This window comes from Typopeltis vanoorti, chromosome 11 (genome assembly GCF_054136105.1).
Source record: "Typopeltis vanoorti isolate ZY-2024b chromosome 11, IOZ_Tvanoo_1.0, whole genome shotgun sequence".
Lineage (NCBI taxonomy): Eukaryota > Metazoa > Arthropoda > Arachnida > Uropygi > Thelyphonidae > Typopeltis > Typopeltis vanoorti.
The window spans coordinates 21,908,992-21,930,259 of NC_143559.1; the positions used below are offsets into that span (position 1 = coordinate 21,908,992).

The 21,268-nt window shown below is 36.7% G+C and overlaps 1 protein-coding gene across 4 annotated transcripts in view; it reads right to left on the minus strand.

Annotated features, from left to right (window-relative positions):
• LOC150101363 (hapless 2-like) overlaps positions 1-21,268 on the minus strand; it is a 79,356-nt gene that overhangs the window by 40,055 nt on the left and 18,033 nt on the right. For 3 of the 4 annotated variants that reach the window (XM_090400943.1, XM_090400942.1, XM_090400941.1), the window contains 4 exons: positions 18,798-18,943; positions 10,081-10,249; positions 6,854-6,982; positions 4,426-4,556 (listed from right to left, as the gene is read on the minus strand). In XM_090400943.1, coding sequence (XP_090257069.1) covers positions 4,426-4,556; positions 6,854-6,982; positions 10,081-10,249; positions 18,798-18,835 — 467 coding nt within the window. In that variant the 5' untranslated portion in view covers positions 18,836-18,943. Of the gene's footprint in view, positions 1-4,425; positions 4,557-6,853; positions 6,983-8,994; positions 9,060-10,080; positions 10,250-18,797; positions 18,944-21,268 lie in introns of those variants that run through there. The other variant, XM_090400944.1, reaches the window with a different exon arrangement.

A 21,268-nucleotide genomic window follows, 5' to 3' on the forward strand; every position in this document is an offset into this window, starting at 1 on the left:
CTTGGAATGTATTGATGCGTCACTGAACTGGAATCCGAGAACGAATATACAGTATTGTGTTTCATTGCGTTTGTATGGTATTTTGGGTGCGTGTTTCTTGTTCATAGTATGTCCTTAGAGCTCTTTTCAGGCTATTGTAGTTTGTAAGATTTCTGTATTCAAAAGGTAATTTGTTTATCATGTCTGGGATGTAGAAGTTTCGCGTGGCCTTTCCGTAATGATTACTGTATTTATATGTGATATAATTAGTAGTCTGAGGTCTTGTTATACGGTATGTATTTCTGACTGTCCTGTAGTTGGCATCGAAATAGTTTTAGCAAAGCTGGCATAGTGACATGAATGTTTTTCTGTCAGTATTTTGTGTTCTGACATTGCAATGAATATAAGGTCGTTATTTTCTCTTTGTTCCCAAAAGGTCAGTTTTATCATTTTATACTGTAGCGACATTAATCTATTTAATTTGTAGGGTGCACAGAAAGCATACGTTGTTATAGCGTATCTTAGTATATTTCGGAATAGTGCTTTGTATATTAGTGTTTTTAGGCGTGTGGGAACTATGTCTTTTAACCTGTAGAGTTTGCCACTTATTGTTCGGAGTTTGTTGTGTAGATGGTTTATGTGGCTATTCCAGTTCATATCTGCATCGAAGTAAATTCCAAGGTATCGTATTGTTTCAACCTATGTGATTGTAATGGTTTTGCTGTTGTGTGTGTTTTTTTATGTTGGAAAGTGGATGTTGGATGGTTATATATTTGTTATCAACTGGTCGAGTCAGTGGATTTCTGAATATCATCAATTTTGTCTTTTCTGGGTTTAGGTGTATGGAGTTTTTCGTGAGCCAGTCTATGATCAGATTTATGTCATGTTGCATATTTGTTTGGCTTGCTATGCTTGCGTTATTATGGATGGATATTATAGCTGTATCGTCTGCGTATTGGAATGTCTTACCTTTGAGTGGTAGCTGATTAATATCGGGTGTGTAAATGTTAAATAGAGTTGGGGAGAGTACAGCTCCCTGTCGTATTCCACAGGTTATTGGTAGCTCTCTGCTTCGGTTTGACCCGATACGTGTGATATGCTTTCTATTTTGAAGATAGTTTGTAAACCACCTGTGAAGAGGCCCGTCTATTCCAACATGCCTCAGCTTTTCTGACAAGGTTTGATGTGTATCGAATTCTTTAGTTAGATCAATAAAGACTACCATGGCAATTTTTTTGTCTAAGGCGGTATTAATTACGTCTGTAAAGTCTTCCAAGAGAGATGCTGTTCCCTTATTTTTCTGAAAATTATATTGTGTTTTGGGGATAATATGAAAGATCTCAGTGTATGCTGTGAGTTTCTTCAGTATGATCCGCTCCATAATTTGATTGATAATTGGTAATGTTGCTATGGGTCTGTAATTGCTGATTAAATTTCTTTTTCCATGTTTGTATATGGGTGTGATTATGGCGGTCTTTAGCATACTTGGTATCTGTCCTGTTTTAAATATTTTATTTATTAATTTTAGTAGGATAGGACTTAAACTAGTTGCATGTTGCTTTATATCCTTAGGTCTTATACCATCAATTCCTGGGCCTTTGTTTGGTTTGATTTGATGTATTGCAGAGAGAAGTTCTGCTTCTTTTATGGTTGAGAACCATAATGTCTGTTTTGATTGTGGTCCAAGTGGAGGGTCTCGTTTTGTGATTGGGGGAATATTTCTGTGCAGTTCTTGGAGGGAGTGTGCAAAGTATTGGTTAAAGTCATTTGCTAGTTGTTGAATAGGTTTTGCGTCTTTCATGAAGCTGTGTTTTATCGTTTCGGAGGCGGTGGTGTTGAGACCACAATCTAGCATCTCGTTGATCAGATGCCAGGTTTGTTTCATGTTGTTTTGTGCAGAGGTTAGTTCGTCTCTGCGGTAGCTTCTTTTTGCATTTCTGATTTGTGTTGTCAAGCGATTCCATGTTATCTTATATTCAGTTTTTAAAGCTGTGTTATTTGGATATCGCTTTAATTCTTTCCATAAAGCGTCCTTTCTGTGTATTTCTAGGATTAAGTTTTGTGTTATCCAAGGATTTTGTGTTGTTTTTGAACGAATTCTGACTTTCTTTGCAGCTTTCTTATATATTTCCTCCAGTGTGAGTTTAATGTTGTTGTATAAGATATCTGCTGAGTCTGATGCCAGGTGTTCCCAGTAGTTTTTCTTATTTCGTGGTTGACTGCTTCTTCGTCTATTATTGTTTTCTTTCGCTTTTTGTGAGACATTGTATGGATATTGTCTTGGTGTGCAGGTTTAGAACGGTGAAGTAATGGGCTGCTGCTTTGCACTTTATGAGTGATGCAGTGTAACTGTTTGGTGGTGCTCGGACGTTTATATGATCTAGACAGGAGGCAGTGATAGTACTTCCGAATATTTCTTCTCTAGTACATGATGTTATTGTTGGTATTAGATTATACATGGATAGCGTGTCTAGGTATTGTACAGTGTTGTTCTGGTTTTCGTTTGCAATATTTATGTTTATGTTGCCAATTATCATTAGATATTCGGTTGAGCATATTTCTTGGCTTGAAAGCCAGCAATTTGAGTTCGTGCAAGAATTTTATCATGTTTAGATTTGGTGGCCTGTAAATAGCATTTAGTATTATGGGATGCTGTCTATTGGTGGTATTAGTGATTTCGAGGCAAAGTATTTCAGCATGCTCAAACTGACATGCTCAAATCAATAGCAAAAGAAACGTTTCTTTTGCTATTAATTTTTGTTTGATAAATATTAATATTCCATCCCCTCTTTTTGTTTGGCGGCATGATCTATGTTGTTGGAAGCTTGGAATTTGGAAAGCAGTCGCTTCGTCATTAGTTATCGATACTTCTGTAAGAATCAATATATCAATAATATCAGTGTAATTCCTCAGATAAGACCGTAACAATAACCAATGTTTTCGGATGCTTCTGATTAATATGAAAGTTTGAGAGACCTCTCGCTTGTACTGTGTGTTGTTTCCATGCATCAATCGATTCGAAAGTACAATTACTGATGTATTCTGGTGTAATTACATCTATCTGATAGTTCACATTCATTTTTGTTGTGTTGAGATCTTCTTATTGAACTAAGTTGGAGTCTTTTGTTTCACTCTGGCTACCTATCTATATCTTCCGAGCTTTTTATTTGTATAGACTTTGAAGTTGTGACTTTCTCAAGAATATTTTGCCGTCTTTGATCCATAAAAATTGATACTTTTTTCTGTTTTTTCTTTTCTTGCTTGGTTCAAAAGATTCTGATTGAAAGGTGTTAAATACTCAGAGAGAAAGATTGGCGTATTGTCTTGCGATGCATTTAAATCCTTGACAACTGGTTTTTTCAGTCTGCTGGCTTTTATGAGATTGTCTCTTATAGCCTTGCTTGTCAGGCGGATTATTACCGGTGCAGGTCGTGGCAAGCCTTGTTTTTTGTTCTTCCTGGGAATCCGATTTATGGCCTGAACATCATTATGCTGTAGGGGGATGTCAATTGCATGGCCTAACTTTAAAACTACGGCTCTGAGATTTTCTGTGGATTCAGTTTCTGGAAGACCGTTTATGACAAGGTCTTCTTTATGTTGTTGTTGGTTTAAACTTCGTATTGTAGTTTCAGGGAATTAAATTCTTGACGGAGTTCCGATCTGTCTTTTATCAATTTGTGCTGCCTGTAAGACTTCTTCGACTTTTGAATCATTAAATTTAACAAACACTTCATATTCGCTCATTTTTTTTTGTTATTTCTTTATTCTGTTTATCAAATAGTCCTTGGACAAGATCTACCAAGCTAGCTTTTATATTTTCTAAACCTTTTTCTAGTAATAAATTTACGGAACTCAAATTATAAGACACCGGTATTTTTTGGTTTGTTCAGTTCATCGTGCCGCTTCTGCCTCCGGCGTAATCAGTTGCGTCGTGGGTGCCGGCGTTTCTTTGTCCTCTCTGCAGTATAGGCATTTCCATTCCTCTCGCTTGGCATTGGATTTGCGTTGCCATGTTGTTTCTGAGAGTCCGGAACATGTAAAGTGAAGATTCCTAAGGCATTTCCTGCAGGTTATATGACTTCCGTCGGACGATAATTCCTTCAGGCACTTGTTGCACTTCATGGCTCGCCTTTCTTCCCTTGGACAACTGTAAAGATGGCGACGTCCTTTGTTCTATGCTCGTTAGTGACCATGGTGAACTCTGCTCAATTTTCAGCACACTGAAAATTTGGGTTTCACTTGGCCGATTTCGATGAATTATATATCACTGTCTTCAGCGTGACAAGAAGAGTTACTTTATGACACTTTTAAATTAACAACAGGAGTTTGAACCACATTAAAATATAAAAACTGAACAAGCAATACTACTACTACTAGTAATAATAATAATAATAATAGCAATAATAATAATAATAAAATAAGAATAATAATTTCTGAAATACTTACGTATCTCTTGGGACGGTACACTTCATAGGCTGCTTATAGAAAGCTTCAAAGGATACGCCCGCCTTATCGCATTCAGTGCCATCAGAATTGATCATCTCCTTTGACAACAGAATATAATCCTTAGCTCCTCCCTATACACATCATGAAGCCAATAAAAATAAATAACGTATATAATTAATTAATTATAATGGAATTAAATTTCATATTTCAACATTGATTCCATTATAAGTTTAAATTCCCGCATATTCTAGATGGAAAGAGAGAGCACAATTGCGAACTACAGCATATTTTGTTAATCTAGTGGCTATTATGTTTCTTAATGTTCTGGAGAGGTTTTTCTTTTTTCTTTCTTTTTTTTTGAGTTCTTTCAATGCGAGACTATAGTCAGTCCATTACGATACATTTTCAAAAATATAAACAGCATTGGGCTGGTTGAACGAATGGGTAATATACTCATTCTCTAAACAACAGGTTGCAGGTTAGACTTCCGCCGTAGGCATGGATGTTTGTGACTGTTCTGGGTGGGAGATTAATTTCATTCCCTGTGTGAGGCCATTGGCCCGTTTATCGAAGCCCTGATATGGCTTGAAAAACGTTTCATGTTTGGTCTATAGAGAGAGATTTTTAAAAAATGAGAAAAATTCCGTTTCCAACCACAGAACTAATGGTGTAACTATAGATTTAAAACCTTTCATGGATGAGAATGAGTTTTAAAAAAATTAATAAATAGATGACATTGTGTTAATAAGCTGTCTGCTTATACAGTCACAGGCGTCCAAGTGATGTGCACCTCTTTATTATAAAATGCCCTCAACAATACTGATTATTGAGGCTCATATCTATACATCTAGCATAAAGAGACACAACTAGCAAAATTTATTTCATGCAAGGACGAAAAAATATTCGTGGGAACATTATTAGCACTCCTCAAAAGTAGTCAATGATATGAATTAGAGTGTATTTAAAGAAAGTGCAGGTATCAAGTTGTGCGAGAAACATCAAAGGTCGCTAACTTCAGTTTGGATCAAGAATAAGGGCGTAAGTGTTTGAAAGTAGTTCATCAGATTTTATACTCGAAATATGACATAGACTGTCTGAATTTTCCAAGGTTCCATATTCTGACAACTAATATTGCAGTTAAAAGTCGTTTAATGATAAAGCTGAAATATAAATTAGATTCATCGCGGGGAGGACGATATACACAACACACAGCCTACGGTCTAAACTACTTAATCCTCCATCTACAAACTAAACCATCCACCTGAATTTGTCCATATGCAAGACGAAAATTACGAGTTTCCGGGAGGGAAACCCTCTACTTCCGTATGAGGTCAGCCTACTCACCTTCAAAAAAGATCACCACTGAAAAAGATCATATAACGATTTCTCTTACCGTGACGAAAATACAACTTGGGTTTTTTCCAAACGAAAGGCGCAATGTCCCACTGCTCTTCCGACTGCGTTACGGAGATGCTTCTTGTATTAAAACCAGATTTGACGTTTTTCTGGACATGCATACACTGTATAGCATTTTATACATAACACTAGGACATGAGTGTCTTTAAAAAAATATTTACGTATGCTTCAGATTTTCTAAAAAAATTCACATACATTAATATCTTTTTAAGTGATGCACATGTTTTATGTAAATAGTTCGAAATTTCAGAAGTGATTATATAAAAACAAATATAACGTACCTAACGTACCTATATATACTAATGGACGCAAACTAAAGGGCAGTAGAAAACTCTTATTACATATCTGTCTGTCTATCTATCTATCTATTTATGATGTTCATCTAACATGAAAAACGAAATGCTAGAATACCTATGCGTAAAAGTGGCGGTTATCTCCGCCTCATCCTAACAGTATATTTTCTAGCACAAAAAACACATCTTAAGACTTATATTATCCTTGGTCCACTTATTTCTCACTCTTGTCTCAAAAAAGCATTAAAGTCAAAGAAAAACGCTACTTTCTGCATAAATAGCTTAATAAATATAGTTGATCTTATAGCAAATGTCTCTCACAAATGTTTTGAATATCTATTAATTCTACTAATTCTCATATAGGCAAATGACTGCTAAAAACAAATGTATTTTTTTTAAACACGACGACATTATAACCATAATAGGCGATGCTTTCTGAATGAAAAAAAAAAAGACAAATACAGAAAACACAGAAGCTGACAATCTAAACAAGTTATAGAATTTTCTTCTTGATGTTTACAAAATTTTTCAAAAATGGGAAACCGTAAAAAACGTTGCAATGGATAAATCGTAGATATAGAATGTCGATAAATTAATTAAACTGTTTACGAAACTGAATGATTAATTAATGCTATTAATGATAAAACTTGTTAAGATAAATTTGGAATAGAGCATTTCTGTTAACTGGTTTACTTTCTCTTTTGTAAAACATGTATTACCTGCACTTCAATTGGACGTTTCTCGGGATCAAAATGAGTGAATCGTTCCGGTATTAGAAGTCTTTGATTTTTATATTTGATTGTAATGGAACTCTCAGAAGGTTTTTCAGCTTTATAAGATATGACAGTCTGAAAAAAAATTAATTAAATTAACAAATTTGGGTGATTAATTTATGCCGTAAATCAATTTAAACAATTTGAAATTTCAATTTCTAGTTGCACACAAGAAGTAACTCTCTGCGGAACATCATTCATCAGATAAATGAATGATGTTCCTATACGATTACCAGTGCTTTAGGTACAAAACAAAACTACAATATTTGAAGTCTTCTTTTATAGCTACTATTTTTAAAGGTATCTTAAACAGGGGCGGCTCGTGCAAAAGGTACTACAGAACTGCAGCACAATCAATTTTTCTCGATATATAAATATATTTATTAATTTATTTATATTTGCTTGTAATATATAATTTTATTATTATTATTACCGGCAACTCCAGGGAGTCCTTAGACTTATCGAGGGAGGCCTCAAATCATGTTCATCACAAGTATTCGACATTTATACAGTATCTATCATACCTCGCCTTAAACTCATTCACTGTCACAGCATCCACCACAGACTATGGCAGCCCATTCCACTCATTCACCACTCTAAAAGTAAAGAACCCAGCTCTAACAACCTTACCAACCACACTTTTTCCCAGTTTCCATGGATGTCCCCTAGTCCTCCCACAACTAGCCCTGTTCTCAAAAATATCTTCTGAATTAATTTTATAGAAACCCTTCAGTAATTTGAATGCCTCAACCATATCTCCCCTCCTCTGCCTATCAACCAATTTTGCAACCCACAAATCCTTAACCTGTTCTCATAAGGTTCATTCCACAGACCTGCTATCATCTTGGTCACTCGCCTCTGGATCCTCTCAACCTGCTCCCCATCAAGAAGAAACCTAGGTGACCAAATCTGAGCACAGTAGTCGAGATGGGGTCTTATCAAGGCTCGATACAGAGGAACAATAATCTGCTTGTCAAAGTATTCTTCAGCAACCAAAGTGATTTGATGAGCTGATTTGGCCACTTTTGCAGTGTGCCCCATAAACTTCAACTCCTTATCCACCAACACTCCTAAAGCTCATGCCTCATCAATTTCCTGGAGTACAGTTCCACCAATGTAGTAAACTGCTGCTAATCTTTTCACCCCATATTGTATAACCTTATATTTTGCCACATTAAATTGACATCCATTCTCCTTAGCCCAGACCTCAAATCTATCCAAATCATCCTGCAAAATTTTGACATCATCTGCATTCACTATTGCCCTACCCAACTTTGCATCATCCGCAAACAAATGAACTGTTCCTCTCAGATCCTTTCCTATATCATTAATGAACAAATTAAACAGCAGTGGTCCAAGAACAGATCCTTGTGGCACACCACTAGTCACAGGCCGTCTTCTGGACTCTACTCCTGAATAAACCATTCTCTGATATCTCTCCGTCAACCACCCTTCTATCCATTTCACCAACCCTATATCCATCCCCATATGCTGCATTATATATTTATTATCGACAATCCTATACAATTCCATTATTTTCTATAAAAAATAATAAAAATCCATCTTGTTGCACTTAGGAGGGCGAAGGACGCTAGCAGCACTATTTACCACAGTGTCATATTGCTACGCGAGCAAGCATATGCACATCATAGTGAGATGCGAGCTATTAGCGTAATGCGGCACTGTCCGTCGCGCAGTTCCACTATTGTTTAAATGCAGTTTGCGCCGGTAGTAGAGTGTTCGTAGTGCTTATCGTGTTTACTCCGTCTCTTTAAATATTTGGACATTACAATTAAAGACAACATTTGTTATAAGTTTTTATTTTAGAACATTATTGGAGTTATGATAATGGATTTTATTTTTAAGTAATTTTGAATTATACTAAACTGTATAATTTTATCGATAATAAACAATATTTTTTCATGAAACTAAACAAGAAGAATATATTTTATTTTTAAGTAATTTTGAATTATACCAAACTGTATAATTTTATAGATAATAAATTATATTTTTTCATGTTTAATTTTTTTTTTAAATGTTTACCATAATTTTGATATTTTATCCAAACGCGTATGCACTGTACTTACAGTGTCACGTGCGTATGTATATTTCGAAAGTTGCAGCATCCTCACGATTTCAGGCCACGAGGCGCCTGAAATTAAATAAAATAAAACGATTAAATACTGTTGTTTGAATTAGAAATGCGCAGAAACTAAAGATAAAGATTTGATTATAACTTGTATGAAAAAATAAATGAGTGTAAAAATATGGTCTAATCTCGTCTTATCTTCTCCTGGTATGTTATACGCATTAAGCTGCCACGGTCAAGTAATTTGTCTTCACAGAAACTGAATTAATGATACAACTGGGCGGTTAATCCTCTACACACTTAGGATCGAATCTCATCTAGAATGCAAAAAACATTTATAAGGAATTCTTAAATCATGGCAATTGTTTATAAGGAATATTTCTTTATAAGGAATTCTCAAGTGATGGTCAATAATAAAATAGACGACTGTTTATTTCATTCTTGACCACATAAAATGTGGTCAAACACGAAATGGGTTTCTTTCCATGGAATCAGAGAGCATATGTAATCGCATTGGTTTTTCATCAAGTGTTGGGAATCTTAGAGAAAGTGAAAAACGACGAGTTAAGACTATAAAATTAAATGCAACTACAGAGTGAGATAGAGAGAGCTCCATAGAAAAGATTAGATTTGAAGTTGATAATTCAGTTCAATTTTTTTAAAAGAATAACGATAACTTCAGAAATCACTTACTGGAAAAGTAATCAAACATACGTGAAATGGCTACTAAAATTTTTTTTAAAAAAACATTTCGGCTTCACTGTATTATTCTACCTTTCATAAAAATGTTTTGCTCGTAAAGTTATTTTAGCTATCTGAAATGCTAATCCTGCAACTATCTAGCAGAAAAAACTGAAATAATATGGAACTGACGTGCAAAAGAGAAGGAAGAAGGTTTATCAATTTATTTATAATCAGAAGCAAATATCGATGTATATGAAGAGGAAAAGTCAATTAACAGAAATTAATAAAAATTGTTTCCTTCTCAAGCATTTAACATCAGTGTTAAAAGCTGAACTTAATATTAAAATTGCATGTTTGCTTTCAAATGTTTAATAGTACTAACTTAATAAATTATGATTACCGTTTTATTCTCATCATGCTGAAATGGATGATGCGTTCCTAGTATAAATTCTTTACCTTTGGTCATGTCTACCCATATATAAGATCCATTTTTTACTTCCTGTCGAAAGTAAACTTGCACATATACAGTATGTTCGATGACTGGTTGCTGAATAGCATTAACTGTGTACCTAAATATAAAAGATATATTTACAAAATATTTAGATGAAGCATATATCTAAATATTTATTTTTCAACCCATTTTACACAGAACAGATTGAAAGAAATATATCCAAAGAGACGATAAGAAAATAAACAAAATTATGTCACAACTAATACTTAAAGATAATGTAATATACATTGTCTTCCACTTTTTACATTAATTTCTTGGTCCGTATCCATCCATCCAACTTGATTATAAAATTCATTTTGATAATAAAAGCGCAATCAATCCATTCTTCGTTGTTTGTAATGTCTATCAATATTTGTATGTTTTCTGGTAGGTTTGGTGAGAGAGAAATTCGAGCTTCCAAGGGGAAAAAAATCTGCTATCTCCATATGACTTTTATTAAGGCAATTTCCGTCAAAATGGTTTTTTAAAACGTTCCTCGTATCTTACAGGATTCAGACAAATTATTTCAACAAAAGCGTCATCGCTACCGAAATGGCTATGCAGGAACTTATTATAATGCAACGAAGTTTATTTCAAAGTGTTTAGTGCACAATTATCTGTTAATAAATGTAAAGAAAAATTATACGAAAACGATTTATTATAAGAAAACCTTTCTTTTCCGGTTTCTTCAATTTATTCCGGTTACATGTTGTATCCGGAATAAACTGAAGGAATATGATGCTCTGAAGTCATTGCAGCTGTGTCCGGGTGAAATGACTGCGCGAAGAGAACTGACGGAGTTTGAAAGAGGCGTTGTGATGGGATGCCATGTTGCAGGCCTATCTGTTCAGCAAATTCTTGACAAATTGGGTATCCCAGGTCGACAATCAGCAATATCACACTGAGATGAAAGCACAGGAAGTGCTACCCGCAATGGACCGTAGGGTGCAACGAAGGATAATATGTAAAAACTGCCATTAGTCGGCCGACACGTTGAATGCGGCGTTCCGGCCATAGACTGGAACACGAATCGGCACAAAAACATTCAGAACCGAGGTTCACAAAATAGGTTCCCATGGTAGGACCGCAATATGCAAGCTCCACATCACCCGAACCAACATGCAGCGTTGTCTTCAGTGGTGCAAAGGGCATGTACAGTGGGACATGGAAACTTAGAAAGCTGTGTTATGAGCGACGAATCATGCAATGCCCACTACCGAGCAGATGGACAGGTTTGAATGTGGCGGATGCCCGGTGAATGTCTCTTACCAGAGCGCGTAACCCCAACTATAAAATTCGGAGGTGGTCCTGTTTTTCCTCTGACCGCTGTTTGTGGTGTTACGAAGGTTGAACTCTGAGAGGTATCTGAACATTCTGGACAATACAATGCCCTACTTTGTTGCGTTTCTATGGAAGGGACTATTGTCTCTTCCAGCAAGACAATGCACCGTGTCATAAGGCTGTTGCTGTAACTGAGTGGTTTGTGTACATGAACGTTAGCACACTTGACTGATCTCTTCAGAGCCCTGATCTCAACCCTATTAAACATCTGTGGGAGGAATTGGAGCGTCTGACAAGGTGAAGAAGAGACGCCAGCTCCACAACAATCCAGGACCTCATTACATATCTACAGTAAGAACAGTCCAAAATTCCCATTAATCGCCATCGTACGCATGTGAAAAGTATGCCCTGTAGGATTTCTGTAGTCATCGAAGCGAAAAGAGGTCCTATATCTTATTGAGATGGGTGCCATGGCTGTTTTTTCCTAACACCATGGTGTGAATGAAAATGGTTCAAATAAGAAGCTTATGTAAACTCACACCAGCGGACACCTTTCATTGAAATAAAAATAAAAGAAGAATAATTTGAAGACAGATTTATGCAACTATCAAGTACTTATAATATTATAGGTGTGGTCGATGAGTTAATTATAACAATTTTACTAAAAATAATATGAAATATGATATATGAGAAGGGAAAATATAATTAAAACCAGTATTAATAAGCCATGTTTATCATCTGCTGATGATGTTTTTTTTTGTTTTTTTTTTGTTGTTGTTTTTAACAATGGGTGTGCATAACATTATTCCGGATGAACGAGATGACAGTGTTGGATTCTGAATGAAGAGAAATTTAAATTATTAATACTCCCTTCAGAATCCAGCATAATCCACCATGGCAAAGACTACATTTGTAAATATTTAATGAAAATCTCTTATTATAAACTATTATTCATATAATTACCTTTGAGTTTTTTTTATTAAAATATTTATTAATTCAATGATAAGACCTTGTATTGAAATATTATTCTGTTTATTTTATTTATTCCTGATTTAATATTATGAGAAATTGTATATATAAATTTAATATGCCTTATGTGAATTATAATATTTTAGTTTTTATTTGTCACTACCAGTATGTAAAGGTATAATGTTATGCAATATTTCCGTTTTTATTTTATTTTGTTTGTTACTATGGAGACGAGCTAGAAATAGTTGGCGCGTGCTTGAATCACCAGATATTGTATTGAAGGGAGAAAACGATTGACATAAGCTAGAGCGTGAGAAACAATTTAGGCGTGAAAAAGAAAGAAGGTATATAAGCGAGGAGCGGAGAAAACCGAGGCTCGAAAAAAATGGCGGATCGCATTGTAGTCTCGCATTTAAGTGGTGATTAGTGAGTTTTGGATATTGTGAATCTGCTTTGTTTGCGCCAGAAAATTGTATCAAAAGTCAAAGTCTTACCTCGTATTCACGAGGTAAGACTTTGACTTTTGATACAATTTTCTGGCCCTAGCCTGTTCTCTTCGCCATTGTAAATATTTTATACCTATTCAAGAATGGAGAATGTAAACGATATCAAAGACGCCATTCAACAGTTAAACAAAGATATGTCACTTGACATTCTCAAATTCCTCCTAAAGAAATTTGAAACAGATTATCCTGGTTGCTTGAATCTCTTCACTCAAGTAAATGACACTGAAGATGACGATTTGGACATTGAAGAGGACATTACACCTGTTCCACCTTCAAAGACTCCCTGACAGTTCGATTGTTCTCATGAAGAACATTCTAATAAAAGACGCAGAACATCGGAAGGTGGATTGGAAGTTGATGTAACAACTCAACAAAATCAGACCACCCAAGATAGAAAAGAAAAGGTCCCTCCAGTCATCCTTCGAGATAAAGACAAATGGACCTCAGTCTCAAGATCCCTAGGAGAACAAAATATAAATTTTTCCTGGGCAAGAAATACTGAAGAGGGTGTAAAGATTCACCCTATCACTGTCACTGATTATCGCTTGATGACGAAAATGCTTCACAACTAAATTGCCCTTCCACACATTTGCGCTAGCTAGCGAGAAGAACTTAAAAGTAGTTCTGAGAGGCTGAGGGTATCACACTGATGAGATCACAGCTGACCTCATCAATCAAGGATTGACTCCAACCAAAGTGAGTAGAATGTTGAGATCAGATAAAACACCAATGCCACTGGTGTTGGTCGAAATCTCCAACACACAAAAAAGCATCTATGAAGTTACGGACATTTGTAAGCTTAAAATTACAACCGAACCTCTAAGGAAGAAGGCATCGGCAGGGCAGTGCCACAGATTCGGGCATGCCCAAAAACTGTGCAGAGCTGCATATAGAATGCCTAAAATGCGGTGAGGGTCACCAAACTAACTCCTGCACCAAACCCAGATCCACACCTGCTTGTGCCAACTGTAGAGGACCACATCCCTCTAATTAAAGGGTTGCCTTTTCCATCCAAAAAACCGTGGATCAACAAGAACTAACCACGTTCCTACAAGCAATGACACAACACACAACCAAGCAGTTCGCCCTCCAGATCATAATGCCTCACATTCGACAACACAGGAAGGCACTCGACCCTCATCCATGTCCAAATCATATGCGGAAGCGGTAAGAACCCAGACTTTTTCATCACAAGAGCGAACAAGCTCTAATCTCACATCAGCTTTAACCTCGTCACTTGCAACAATGCTGCATGAATTCAGCAAAGCAAGCACCTCACCATCCTCCAGAAAAAGATTCTACCTAGAAACGCAATCCACATTAACAGCTCTCTATAATGTTTAAAAAATTTAAACCAAATTCTCTCATGATAACAGCATGGAATGCCAATGGCTTAACAAATAAAATTCTCGAGCTGCAAGAATTTGCAAAAAGATACAATCCAGACATAATCTTGATCAGTGAATCCCACCTCAGACCATCAAACAATCCAAAACTAAGAGGCTATATTTTATACAGGACAGACAGACTTAATTCTAGTGGAGGAGGCACAGCTATTTTTATCAAAAATTATTTAAGCCACAAAGCACTGACTAACCCCCAAACTCTAAACCTTGAGGTGACGGGTGTGGAGGTGCACACTAATAACGCAAGCAAACTCAAAATCTATGCAGCGTACAACCCTCCCAGTATTTCACTATTGACAGCAGACTTAGACTGCATCCTCGTCTCCACGGATTCCATAATTATAGTAGGAGACCTAAACTCCAAACACACGGCCTGGTTCAGTTCGTCAATCAACTCCAAAGGCCGTACCTTATTCAACTATACGTTACTCAACTCATCAATAGTAGCTGGACCCACTGAGCCCATCAGGAAGTTCTGATGTATTAGACATAGTTATCCTCAGAAACATCAAATATCAATACCAGCTGGAGACAGTAGAAGAGCTTAACTCAGATCATAATCCCATCCTACCCAGGTTAGGACTTCAAGATCAGCTCTCTCCCCATCATTCTTTCATACCATGGGACAAGCTCTCTAAGGTTCTCCCGGTCCACATCGGTCCGCCCCCTGTCATTCGTAAAAAAGAAGAAATAGATCAAGCTGTAAACGATTTAACTAGGCAAATCAACTCCGCAATAGCATCAGTCGCTCAAACCACTGTCTTCCACGCTCCTAACTGGATCCCAGAAGAGATAATGGACCTGATCAGGGCCAAAAATAAGAAAAATAAGGCCAGAAAGCGATATCACAATACTAGATCCCCGCAGGACAAAGCAACCTTAAACACTTTGAACAGACAGGTTCGAGAAGCCCTCCAGATCCACAGGAACTCCAAATGGGAAACCAAACTCAAAGAAATCAACCCAGAAGATAACTCCATGTGGAAGTTTGTAAAATCTCTTCGTACCAAAAGACAACCGCTTCCCCCTTTAAAGACCAATCTTGGAATTGCACATACAGATGAAGAAAAAGTAGAAGCCCTAATTGACAATCTGGAAAATCAATGCAGCCCATCTTACGCAAATTTAAATGTCAATCTTATTCACAAAATTCATCGTAAAGTTAGAAATGCACTAAGTCAGCCTAAAGATGATTCAGAAAACATCACCCCACATCACCAACAGAAATAATAAATATCATTTCCCATCCGAAGAATAAAAAGGCCCCTGGCCCTGACGGCATTACCAATAGAATAATAAAGCTACTCCCACAGAAAGCCATAATTCATCTAGTTAATATTACCAATTCCATTTTAAGATTCCATTACTTTCCCACAGATTGGAAAATCGCGGACATTATAATTCTGAAAAAGCCTGGTAATAACCCACAACTTCCCCAAAGCTACAGGCCAATCAGTCTTCTTTCCTGTCTTGGCAAAGTAACAGAAAAGGTCATCCTATCAAGACTACAATCAGCAGTGGACCAACAGAAAATAATCCCAAATGAGCAATTTGGGTTTCGCAAAGCTCACAACACGGTGCAACAAATTCACCGACTAACAGAACATATCACTCACGGTTTTAACTGGCACCTTCACACTGCTGCTGTGTTTTTGGATGTTGCCAAGGCCTTTGATAAGGTCTGGCATCAAGGCCTTATCTTCAAACTAATTGAAAACAATATCCCAATTAAACTAGTGAAACTCATATATTCATATATCAATGAAAGATACATCAAGTAAAACTCAACGGAATTGTTTCTTCAAGGCGCAAAATTCTGGCGGGAGTACCTCAAGGTTCTCTTCTGGCCCCAATACTTTTCACAACTTACATAGCAGATAATCCTCTCAATCCAAGAACAACTACTACGGCCCTTTATGCCGACGACACCGCTATTCTAGCTAGATCACTCAGCCCTCGCCTAGCAATCACTAGACTTCAAGGAAGTATCAATGAGCTAGCAAACTGGTTCACCAACTGGAGGATTCAAGTGAACCCCCCTCAAAAGCTCAGCCATAATGTTTTCAAGAAGAAAAATCTGCAACAAAGAAGACATTCTGCTCTTTGGTCAAAAGATCCCATGGCAATCAGAGACCAAATATCTTGGGGTATTAATGGATAAGAAACTCCTTTTCAACAAACACATCAATCTCATTTGCTCCAAATCTTCCAAAGTCATAGCTCAGCTCTACCCATTGATCAACCGTAAGAGCAAATTGAACCTACATAATAAATTGCTTCTTTACCGGATGGTAAAGAAGCAATTAATACGTCCAGTCATTACCTACGCCTCACCAGCATGGAGTCACACTTCAAGATCAAACATTTCAAAATTACAGCGAATCCAAAATAAACGCCTTAGGATGATCCTGGATGCAATGTAGTTCGTCAGAAATTCACAGATTCACCGAGAAACCGGCACTCCATACATCTCCTCCCTTCTTCGTGATCTTGCAGAAAAATTCTTCGTGAAGTCAAGTTCACATTCAAACCCACTAATAGTACAAGCTGTCAATTACAACGAGACTGATTACTACAAACACAAAAGACCGAAGGATATTCTTCTCTCAACCGATCATAGCTAACACAACTGCCCTCAGAGGGCGAGCTTAACTGCTCACAAATCTCCCACTCCCAAACAACTCTCATTACAGATAAAGGGGAATATGAAAAACACTAGTGCTTCACCCATCCTCTCAGTAATGTTATTGGTGGTATTATTAACCGAGGCTCTTTTCTTTATCAGGACCGACCATTCAGGGACCCGAGAGCATTTAGTATAGCACAGGCAGACGAGGAGAATACTAGGAGTAGCAGCAAAAAAGTGAATGCAAAGGATTGCTGTGTCTAGAATCTTAGTGCTGTAATTAAGCTATTAAAGTACCGGAAAAGTATTAGGCAACTGAGGAATAATTCTAGAAGTTAAAGAATTACTGCGTGTTCCATTAGTTTCATGGAACTTTTACAGAGTGCTGAATTGGTCGAATAGTGTTAAAGAAGGAATGAGCATTTTCCTTTATCCAACTACGTCTATTCCCGTGAAGTGCGACCTTTAATAGTTCAGTTATCATTAAGAAGATTTATTCTAATTAGTGTTGCCATAGTGTGCTAAATAAATATAGTTATAAAGTGTGCCCATAGTGATGTTGATGAGCAAAGGATTTACCCGGTAAGAACTGCCCAATTATATGTTACTTCAGTGCAGAGATATATGTGTGATTCCTCCTGATATTCCTTACATTAACTATAACGTTTTTGCTGAAATCAGCCGGGGTATGAAGTATGAAAGTGTATACTTATGAAGCAGTTGTTGCCACCATTAATGTATTGAGACTTTGCTGTGTGATAATAGTAAAATTTGTTACCAAGAGATTTTGTGATATTGAACTCTATTAGAAGTTAACTGATATTGTGAAAGCTATAAGTCTGATAGCAGAATGCCCATAGATTGAATCTGTAAGATACTGTGACCTGTTATGCTAAGATGTTTATATTATTTTGTTCTCAGAATTGAGTTTATATGTATAACACTTAACCCAGAATTAAATGTTTTGTTTTGATGATTTTAAAATTGTGTTTGCCTGAATCTCGTTTACTGCACCGTTCATGAAATTATCGGACCTTGCGGGAGCTTCAAACATAAGAGATAAACTCGGCCTACGAAAGAAATAATATCGATATGAAAATAGTTGATGGTTGGTTTCTCTACATTTCATTAGACTAATTTAGATATAGAGTGACGCAGTCTAAAAATATAAATTTCTCTATATTAAAATTAGTAATCAACCAGCAACTATCTACTTGTTAAAAAACTAAGTTAAAACAAGATGGCGGATCAAATAGGAAGAAGTACGATCCAACAACAGGTCTGCTAGTATGTCCATCGCATTCCCGAGTGACATTATCTGCTATCCATATCAGCCACCCAACAAAGAAAATAATATACCACCTCATCAATAATTATCATTTCAGCAACCGACCAACCAGAATGGTATATTTAGGAAGAATCAGAAATGCGCACTTTCTCTGAGGACCGTTCTTTCAATGTAATTGAACAGCACTCACTCATTATGTTAGATCTATGGACTCAACTACCGTTTGTGATAAAAAAAAATAAACCATTTAATAATGTTTAATAACATTGTGTCTCAAACGATAGCTCAATTCATAAATCCTATACTGTATAATGAGGATTCTCTTAGGATCATTTTGTACACAACACAGCAACAGTGCTATAAGTGACTGAACATAGTTATACACCACCTCAAATGCCTATTTCGCTCTAACTGCATTATGCACTGTACTTATGCAGTTAGCTCGAAATAGAAGTAACAACAATAATAGTAGAGTAAATTAGTATAATTAAAATGTGTGAAAACATACAAAGCTACAAAGGAGTGACCAAAAAATAAATAAACCTGCTCACCAAACTTCATTTAGTCTTAAACAATGAGCACTTGACATGAATTTGCCCGTGTCTGCTGAATCTGGTGGTGGTCCTTTTGAACAGTCCTGGCCACCACGTGGGTGTATATCTTCAGCACCAAACTCTAGACATGAACAGCAGAATCCCTAATGAGAAAAAAAAAAAAAGAATCATCTATAATTTAAGAAATAGAAAGAAATTGGACGTATACTCACAAGAAGTCTTTCGGTTAAAGTGAATCCCTTAAGAAATTCAGATGGCCACTGTGTTGCTTTCTCTGAGCTTCCTGAGCATTTTAACATGAGTTTATAAGCTCTTGTGTCCCCCTCCTGTTCACTTAACGAGTTCGTGGTATTGTACACAATGCAGTCAAAATATCTTGACTATCCCCGTTATTTCACAGTTAGCCATGCCACCCATTGAGATAGCACTCGTATTAAGGTGAAAGTCAGTATACCTGGTACTTGGGGGGGGGGGGGGGTTATGTCCTATTCATTCGAAGTTATTGGTCAATATGGACCAAAGACGTGAACTGACGCACCTTTGAAGAAGTCATGATTGTTAGGTAATCAATTGAAGGATGGCAGTATCCACTGCCAATATTCTTTGATGTTCGTGGAAGTGAGTATGAATTTCGAGAGTGGAAGGATACTGAGCAAAACAGTTCACCAATGTCCATGGTGAATGCAAATTGTTTTGTCTCACTGTGCCATGGTCAAGCAGAAACAGGCAGCGGTAATGGCGGCGGTATAGTATGGGGAAGGGATGTTTTCCTGAGAATCTCTTAGTCGATTAGCTGATCGCATACGCCCTTTCATGGTGACTATCTTCCCAGTTGGCGCTGTTGTGTTTCAACAGAAGACAAAAACGACACCGACTTATAAGTATTACATGGCCGTTGAATTAGCTAGATTTGAATCCCTGGGATTATGTACATCAAAGGATGCGGTGTTTGAATCCTCCACCCCGAGCAGATGTACGGAAAACAATCCTGAAGACATGGTACTGATTTTCTGTAACATTCAAAGGTCTTCTTATCGGGTCTGTGCTATGCTACTTAGTGGCAATTCCGGCACCGCGATGGGGATCCTGTGAACTATTAGGACAGTGATAATATTTGACTGGACAATGTACATTCTGTATAAAAGAGATGTTGACAAAATTTCCTGGAGAAGTGTAAATAATGTTTTATTTCAATATTATAATATAGTTTTTCTATATAACTATCACGCCCGGAGACTTGCGTAATAGTTAAGTAGAAAACTCTGTTCAAAGGCGAAATTAATATTTCATTATTAACCAGTCTCACAGAAAACGAAGGATGGTTTTCTTTAAGGCAAAATATGTTCATTATAGAAAGTTCTTCAGTTTGTTGAACAAATGAAAATCACTTAGGAAGCTTGGTGCTCATGTTGGCTTTTATGTTGGAAAATCTTGTTCGCTTTCTGGGCCATATTTTAATAAGAACTTCAGGCGACGATCCTTATATTATATATAGTACATATTCAAATTTTAAGTAGGTCTTCATAAACAATTGGCTTATCGTTTGAAACAAATGATAAACCGAACTTTTTTTTTCAGATAGTCGAGTAAGATTAATCCGTAGGAGTCCCAAAACAAGGAGATAGTAATCTCCCCAGCTGAAGCAAAAATGACTGATGAAATTTTGATTTTTATTCTGAATTCTTTGGTTTTGACGTCGAGGAAACAATTTGTCAGAAGCTTTTGACACCCAGTTGGAAAGAATTTTATGCACCTTTTAGGTATTAGGCTTCAGAGAGAGATCAGATGGTCACTTATTGTACCGCCTCAAGGATAACCACCAGGGATTTAATAGACAGCAGATGATATTCAGGTGGGAGACTATAAATTGCTGATTATTTGGAGGCATAAAATTTCTTGAAAAAAAAAGCTTCATGCTTGGTCGCCAAATTAGAGTATCCTGACTCTTGTACCCATATCGAACCATGGTGCTCAGGGCCATCGCCAGATTAGATCGCGCCTTGAGGCAAACAGTTAAATATAGCCCCTGATGGATTATAAGACGAAAATATAAGAAAATCTCCAATTGCTATTCTGTTTTTATTACAAGAGAACATTAATGCAAAACGATTACTTAATAATATTAATGAAATGTTTTCTCGACGGGGATATCGCACAATAAAACTGTTTATAAACTCTTCCAAATTTAAATTATAAGCTATGTCCGCCTCTATCGATATAGTTGCTAGACCAACCAATCTTTCTTGGGACACTGCTGTTCGCAAATAATTTTTAATCAGTTTAAGCTTAGAAAAACTTCTTTCCGCACTTGCTACGCTAACACGGCGCCTACCGCAATATGGCTGAACGAGCGCCCTTATTAAGCCGCGCCGTGAGGTAGGCTGCCTCTATACTACACCCTGTCGACGGTACCGATGGTGCTAAATATGTTATAAGTTTACAATCTGTCTTGGTGAAATAGTGACACC